Source organism: Mus pahari, chromosome 5 (genome assembly GCF_900095145.1).
Source record: "Mus pahari chromosome 5, PAHARI_EIJ_v1.1, whole genome shotgun sequence".
Classification (NCBI taxonomy): Eukaryota; Metazoa; Chordata; class Mammalia; order Rodentia; family Muridae; genus Mus; species Mus pahari.
In genome coordinates this window covers 53,292,944-53,300,300 of record NC_034594.1, presented here as the reverse complement: position 1 = coordinate 53,300,300, position 7,357 = coordinate 53,292,944, and the positions used below count along the sequence as shown (strand labels likewise).

At 50.0% G+C, this 7,357-nt stretch overlaps 2 protein-coding genes across 2 annotated transcripts in view; one reads left to right on the top strand and one right to left on the bottom strand.

Annotated features, from left to right (window-relative positions):
- Window positions 1-3,345, top strand: part of Prkag3 (protein kinase AMP-activated non-catalytic subunit gamma 3) — a 10,531-nt gene extending 7,186 nt beyond the window's left edge. The window contains exons 11-14 of the mRNA XM_021198626.2: window positions 675-712; window positions 874-1,020; window positions 1,351-1,591; window positions 2,111-3,345. Of these exons, the coding sequence (XP_021054285.1) occupies window positions 675-712; window positions 874-1,020; window positions 1,351-1,467 (302 nt within the window). The 3' untranslated portion in view covers window positions 1,468-1,591; window positions 2,111-3,345. The remainder of the gene's footprint in view (window positions 1-674; window positions 713-873; window positions 1,021-1,350; window positions 1,592-2,110) is intronic.
- Window positions 3,346-4,299: 954 nt separating this feature from the next.
- LOC110322436 (sterol 26-hydroxylase, mitochondrial) overlaps window positions 4,300-7,357 on the bottom strand; it is a 28,068-nt gene continuing 25,010 nt past the window's right edge. Inside the window, exons 3-9 of the mRNA XM_021199105.2 lie at window positions 6,727-6,926; window positions 6,434-6,631; window positions 6,154-6,326; window positions 5,339-5,505; window positions 5,093-5,174; window positions 4,801-5,013; window positions 4,300-4,649 (exon numbers count right to left, since the gene is read on the bottom strand). Of these exons, the coding sequence (XP_021054764.1) occupies window positions 4,533-4,649; window positions 4,801-5,013; window positions 5,093-5,174; window positions 5,339-5,505; window positions 6,154-6,326; window positions 6,434-6,631; window positions 6,727-6,926 (1,150 nt within the window). The 3' untranslated portion in view covers window positions 4,300-4,532. The remainder of the gene's footprint in view (window positions 4,650-4,800; window positions 5,014-5,092; window positions 5,175-5,338; window positions 5,506-6,153; window positions 6,327-6,433; window positions 6,632-6,726; window positions 6,927-7,357) is intronic.

Sequence of the window (7,357 nt, the reverse complement as noted above, 5' to 3'; positions counted from 1 at the left end):
GTTAATTTTCTACTCTTCCAAAATTGATCTGACCAAGATCTATTCAAGAAAGGCTCCCGGCAGAGCCTTCTCCCACTTGACAGAAAGCAGACCCCTCCTTCATCCTCAATCTTACTGGATGATTTGCTGAGGAGTTTCAAATTGCTATGGTACCAAAGGACCAAAAAAAAAAAAAAAAAAACCACTGGTTGGTGCTCTTTCAGAGAACCTAGGTTCAATTTCCAGACCCACATGGCAACTCACAACTATCTGTAACTCCAGTTCCAGGGGATCCAACACCCTTCACTCACACAGACATACATATAGGCAAAACACCAATGCACACAAAATATAGTACATTTTTTTTAAAATCCTATCTTCAGATTTGTCCATTTGCCAAGGCTGTGCCTTGCTCTGTTCCTGTTTCCTGTGAACCAGGAATTGAACCTAAAGGTCTAATGTCTGTACACTATGAGGCTGAAATGTTTCACAGGCGTGCCATGTTTTCCCTGAAGCTCACAGGAGGCCTGAAGTCAGGCATCTTAATGATGCTAAACCTATCTGATGCCCCTTGACTGACACCAGCAGGGCGACTGTCAAGATGCTAATTTCAAAAGACTTTTTCATTTCCCCTGAAGAACACTCTGGTTCTGAGGTGTGTTCTTTCTTGTCTTTCTCCTTCATCTCCTCTGCAGGTCAGGTTGTGGGCCTCTACTCCCGCTTTGATGTCATTGTAAGTGTCTGTGGGAACACTAAAAGGGGCTGCTGCAGGGAAGTTGCAGAATGGGGACCGATGGGAAGTGTGTGGGACTACCCTTTGCAAGTGTATCAGAGTGCAGTCTCCAGGCTGCCTTCTGGGTGATGAGGTTGATTGATGACTCTCCCCTGCCCCAGCATCTGGCTGCCCAGCAAACCTACAACCACCTAGACATGAGTGTGGGAGAAGCTCTGAGACAGAGGACACTATGTCTGGAGGGAGTTCTCTCCTGCCAGCCCCACGAGAGCCTAGGTGAAGTCATTGACAGGATCGCACGGGAACAGGTACCTTGCACCCCGCTGGGCAGGCCCTCAACACAGATGGCCTACTTCTTTTCTGCATAGCTCTTGCCATGCCTGTATCCTGGGCACTAGGCCCACCTTCCCTTTCATGACCAACTTTTGGCATCTGCAATGGTAGGTGTCTGGTCCTGTTCATAGGGCCCTCGTGCCAAGATCCACAGCCAGCTGAGTGGTCAAAGCCATGGCCAGCTGTTCCCAGGAGATGCCCTTTTCTCCTTGAGCTGTGTTAGGCTTTCCCTACTTCTTGGGACCAGCCCTCTTAACTGTTGTAGCCAAAGGCTCAGCCCCTCCCTGAACACTGTGAACCTACAGGTGCATAGGCTGGTGTTGGTGGATGAGACCCAGCATCTTCTGGGTGTGGTCTCCCTCTCTGATATACTTCAAGCGCTGGTGCTCAGCCCTGCTGGAATCGATGCCCTCAGTGCCTGAGACCTGAGTTCTCACACCCAAGCCATCTTCTTCACCTGAAAGCCAACAAAAGGATCTTGGAACTTGAAGGGGAATTGGCCTTCATCTTCTCTCACCCCCATCTGCTGGCTCTGCTCTGGTTCAGGTAGGCTTGGCCAGGAGCTATAGGGCTAATCCTTATAACTTGAGCTCCTAGATCTCAAGTTATGGTACCTCAAAGATGGCAGTGGTGCCAGTCATAATTGCACAGGCCCATAGTAACTGACATAGGGTTTTACAGACCGCTGATTAGCCCCATTTCCAGCTAAGGTCATGCGGTCCTGCTGGAAAGGGATGGGTGTAGGCAGGACAGCCATTTGCCTCTGCTCTGTTCACTTCATTCGCTTCCCACTTGCTGGGAATCTCTTGAGAATAAAGCAAGCTAGCAGACTTCTGTTGGATACATCTTCGCCATCATCATGGGCTGACGCAGGAGGCAGTGCCCACCGACTGCTCATCTCTGAGTTTGTCAGACTGCAGATTGTCCTGGAATGGTGCTTGGTTGTGTGGTCCTTGCCAAAAGATGGGGCAGACATCCCACCCAATTAGCAGTAGATGGTGAGATCCCTTCTGGGAAGGTACCTCCTCTTCCCGGTTTGGTCACTGTTTCCTCTTTTTCCCACAGGTTCTCCAGCCTTCCCTGATTGTCCTTGCTACCTATACTCTTGGAAGCCTTTGGGCATGCCCAGTGCACCAGGACGATGAAAGAACCACAGAGTCAAGGCTGCAAGTCCCTGAACCAGAGACCCTGCAATCAGTCCTGGATCGTCTGTGTGTCCTGTCCCTGCTTACTCCTTTCCCTGCTCCTGCATCAGGGCTGAGCTCAGTGGGGCAGTGAGCCTGCAGCCTATGGATTTAGACAGGAGCCTGAAATGCTTGGTTTCTGGACCATGTACACTCGTGTTCCCTGCTCCTGGGAACCCTGGCTGTTCTCCCCCTGTGGAAGCCACCATTGCATCACCACCATCCACCAGCTTACTCTCCTGGTGCATCATCACCATCCGCCAGCTCACTCTCCTGGTGCATCACCACTCTCTGCCAGCTCACTCTCCTGGCCTTCCAAGATGCTGGAGGCCAACACTGAACAGCCCTTGATTCTAGAGCTGTCTGCTGGAGTGGGTGAGCCTGACACTGTTGCATGGGAGGATGGGGGGGAGGGGAGGCTCCTTAGAACTCACCAATGGACATTGTTTCATCCCCTCCGTCTCTTCCCACCAGACAGAAGATCTTGTATTCAGATCCTTAAGAATGAACAATCAAGGAAAGAAAGAAAGAAAGAAAGAAAGAGAGAGAGAGAGAGAGAGAGAGAGAGAGAGAGAGAGAGAGAGAGAAGAGCAAGCCCCAATCTTGGATGCTATAGGCTTGCTCAATTGCTACAGTCATTGAGAACTTGTGCCAAACTCCTTATGTCTCCTGAATTCAAAGACTTGAAGGGAAATCTGCAATTGACAAAAGCTGCAAGTGGCCTTTCTTTTGTGCATAGAATGTTATTCTGCCAACATTTTTTTTACTCTTTGATTTGTAACAAAATGATAAGGAGTGTTTATTAATTAATTACTCACACAGGAGGTGAAACCCAGTCTACAAATGGGACTCTGCAGGAAATACCACTGATCCTGTAACATTGGATGTAGTTTCTACCATGACCTCAGTTCACCAGGTAGAAAGAAATTAATCTCAGTAAATTCTGGGTCTCTTCGTCTGCCTTTACCCTCCCCTGTGATGACAGGGGCCCTCAGATCCAGTGGTCCAATGAAGAAAGAGTGGATTCATATTTTTACTGTCTTTTAAAATTCCTTTTCATTCACTTATTTTATTGTGTATGCTTGCAAGCATAAGTGTGCCACCCTGGAGTGTGATTGTGGGGTTAGCATGTAGTGTGAGTGTCTCACAGTGCAGATCAGTGGACGTGGGTCCTACCCCTCTACCTTGGTTGAGACAGGGTTTCTATGTTGTGTTGATGCAATTAAGCAGTGCCTTGTGCTTCTGGGGAATCTCCTGTGTGTACTGCCCTCTCCTGGGACTGGAGAACCAGGAATCCAGACTCCATCATTCCCACCTTGTTTAGCTTTACATACGTTCTGGAAACTTGAACTCTGGTCTTCACACTTCTGTGACACGTGTTTTACAAACCACTGAGCCACCTCCCAGCTTGCTTGCTTTTCTTTTTCTTCCTCTTCCTCTTCTTCCTCTTCCCCCTCCTCCTCCTTTTCCTCCTCCTTCAAAAATTTCTTTTGAAAGAGCATTTCACCACATATCCCTGACTGGCCTACAACTCACTATGCAGGCCAAACTGGCCTCAAACCCACAGAGATCCACCTGTTTCTGTCTCCCAAGTGGTGTGGGATTCAAGTCATGTACCACCATGGCCAGCTGGGTAGTTCCACTTTAATTCTGAGGGAGGGGAATCGTCACACTAATGACCATGCCTTTACTACCTGAACTATAGACTGTGAACACTAACCATTGGCCCCCCAATCCCCAGGTACATCACACAGACACCCACTCTATTGTTCCTGGACTCAATCAGCTCTCTTGCTTCAGCCTCCAGGGTAGCTGGAGCTATAGGGACTGATTGTGGTGCCTAGTGGGTAACTTTTACATCTACAGCTGTAATGTCACAGTGCCCTTTTTGGGTGTCCACAATGAGTCTCCCACTGAGGTCTAGGGAAGCACGGGGCTCTCTCAGGCTCCAAGAAGAGGGTTCAGCAGGGTCACCCACTATGATTCTAAGGTGGGAAAAGATATTCCTCACAAAATGAGAGTCAAATGCTGGATGACTGAATAGAACAACAAAGACCCCTCTCCCAAACCTTGAATTTTAAATTTTATTTTAAATCATACCCAAGGACTGTTATGTGAGGCACTCTGCTGCCTCAAGTGGGTGCTGCTCAGTAGAGATTGTGCCAGACATTTGGTGTCTATGGGAAGGGCACAGAGTTCCCCTGTTGAATCTGGCATCGTGACATGTGACATGAGACTGGCCAAGAACTTCTGTGCCAGGACTTTTGGAGCAAGCTCCGTGGAAGCAGGAGCCCAGCTCGGTACTACTGTCTCTGCAGAAAACGCAGGCTCACCTTCTTGCTGGGAGTCAGGACAATGCGGGACAGAGACTTCACTTCTCCCAACCCGGGAGCCAGGACCATCTCATACTTTTGTATCAGCTGTCAGGAAGAGAGGGCAGGGCCACTGCACTCTTGCTCTCCAATTCCTGTTCCCTTCATAGGCATCTACCCTAGACCTTCCAGTCTCTCCTCTCCCCAAAGCCCTCCATCTTACCTGACCCACACAGCCCTCCGCACATCCCCTGCTCACCCTCGACAGCATCAGTTGCATCTCCAGTTCTGCAATCCTGCGACCCAGGCAGGACCGAACCCCATAGCCAAAGGGCACAGAGCCGAATGGGTGTAGGATCCCAGAGTTATCAGCCTCTCTCTTCCTCAGCCAACGGTGAGGCTGGAAGCTGTTGGGCTCAGGAAAGACACTGGGATCCCGGGACACCACGTAGTGGCATAACACAAACTGTGTCTACGGAGGGAGAATGGCAGTGTGACTATCAGCCAAGGCTGCAGGCGTTCTTGGGCACACGGTACTCTAGCTCACTCACGTTCTTGGGGAAGAGGAAGCCATTAATTTCAGTTTCCTTTTCTGTGATGATCCGGGAGTTTGTGGGAACCACAGGGTAGAGGCTGCAGGGAAAAGAAAGTCTACGCTGATCCTTGATTTTCTGGTGCTAGACTTTCTTCCCATAGCACTCTCGTCCCTAACTTCCAGCCTCTGGCAGTCCCCACTTTCCATTCCTGTCTGATTATAACTTCCATCTAGACTCTATGCACATGGGATCATATCCTACCGCAGGGTCTCCTTAATCACAGCTTTTAGCAGAGGCATGTGGGCAAAGTCCTTGTGCTGGGGCACCTTCCCGAAGGGCACCACATCAGTCACTTCCTTGTGCAAGGCCTCCTGGATCTCTGGGCTCTTTGAAAGGTGATACAGGGCCCATGTCAGTGTGTTGGATGTCTAGGAAATAAAATGGAAGATGAAAATGAAGTAAGGCGGGAATTTCACGGGAAGAGGCTAGCTGTGTGCTGGGATGGTCTGTGAGTGGATGTGGATACAATGTACGAGAAAGCCACTGGGATGACAGAAAATAGAGACCAGGGTTCCTGGGGACCTCTATAGTAAACATGAACCCAGAGGTGGAATGGAGTAAGGACCAATATGGAGGAAGACTGCATTTCAGCCATAGAGGGGGACAATAGAAAGGAATGTGCCACAGAAATGCTGGAAGCACGCCCCCTGGGTACAGTAGGAGTTTGTGAACGAGTTTTCAGCTCTCTACCTAAACTGCAGCAAGGGAATTGGAATCCTGTGGGAGGAATCTCTCCACTGTCAGAGAGAGAGACAGAGACACGGAGACTGAGAGAGTCCCAGGGCTGATAGAATCCCTCCTAACAAAAGGGTCAGTTCTATTTGCCTCAGTGGGGCAAACAACCATGGTGATACAGAAGAAGCCAGGTCAGGCTCGGGGGGTAGAGAGGAAGGGGAAGGTCTTGGGGACAGGACAGGGTAAAATCAGGCCGTCCCCGGTCTCCTTGTCAGGCTTCCTTCTGTTGGTTGGTTTACATCCCAAATGCTGCTCCCCTTGTCAGTCCCTTGCTGATGTACCGTGTCCACCCCAGCCAAGAGCAGCTCAGGAAAGGTGCCGATGGTCTCCTGAGGACTGAGCAATTCATTGGTCAGCAGGAAGTGCAGGTAGCCAGATACCCGGATTCCATCTGGCCCAGTTTCCTGTAGCTGGGCTTTTAGCTCCTGGACTTTTTCATTGATCAGCTTCTCCCCTGCATGGAAAACAGAGTGTGTTTAAATCGCCCCACGAGTAGGTACTGTGAAGGTCATCAGGGGACAGGCCAGCTTCCTTCCCTGGCCCCAAATGAAGACACCTCACCAAAGGAGAAAATGTTATCCCAGCCATTCAGGTATCTCTTCCAAAAGGGCAGCAGAGGACGCGTCCATTTGGGAAGGAAAGTGATATAGACTGAGTTCTGGAACATGATCCCAACAGATCTGATGAAGGCGGCAGTGTCCTCAGGAATGGAGGGCTTCAGGCAGCCAATCCTTTTCTCAAACAGGATATAGGTGATGGCTGGGAAGTGTAGAGGTTGTCAGAGCAGGTGAAGCCAGAGGACTGAGACCCCACCTCCACCCCCACCCCCACCCTCACTCTCCCAGCAAGGCTACCTTCCAAGGCAAGGTGGTAAAGAAGTTGAGCCATGTCTGGCACCTGGTCCCCTGATGCACTCTCTGCCCGAACCTGGTCCAGCCGGGTGATAAAGTCACTGATAACCTCGTTTAAGGCATCTGTGTAGAGTGCCGCCTCGGCAGGCTTCAGCAGCCTCTGTTTCAAAGCCTGACGCAGATTGTACCACTGCTCTCCTTGTCTGGGGAATGCCAAGAACGGCACAAGTAAGCATGGGTGTTCAATTAATTGGCATTTCCCATCCACCCTCAAGGTCCCCAGAGAGTGGAAGGAATCTCAGACTCCTGAAATTTAGAATTAGGCAATCACCAAGTATCATCAATGACCTGAGAATGATAAAACTGCCAAGCATGGCTGCATACACCTGTGAATCCCAGCATTTGAAAGATGGCATCAGGAGGATCAGGAGTTTGAGAGAACCCTTTACTACAAAGTGTTTTTGACTGCTGCCTAAACTTCACAAGACCTTGTCTGTGGTAAGTGGGTTCAGAAAGGAATTAAAGCTGGGCAGTTGTGGTGCACACCTTTAATCCCAGCACTCGGGAGGCAGAGGCAGGCAGATTTCTGAGTTCGAGGCCAGCCTGGTCTACAGAGTGAGTTCCAGGACAGCCA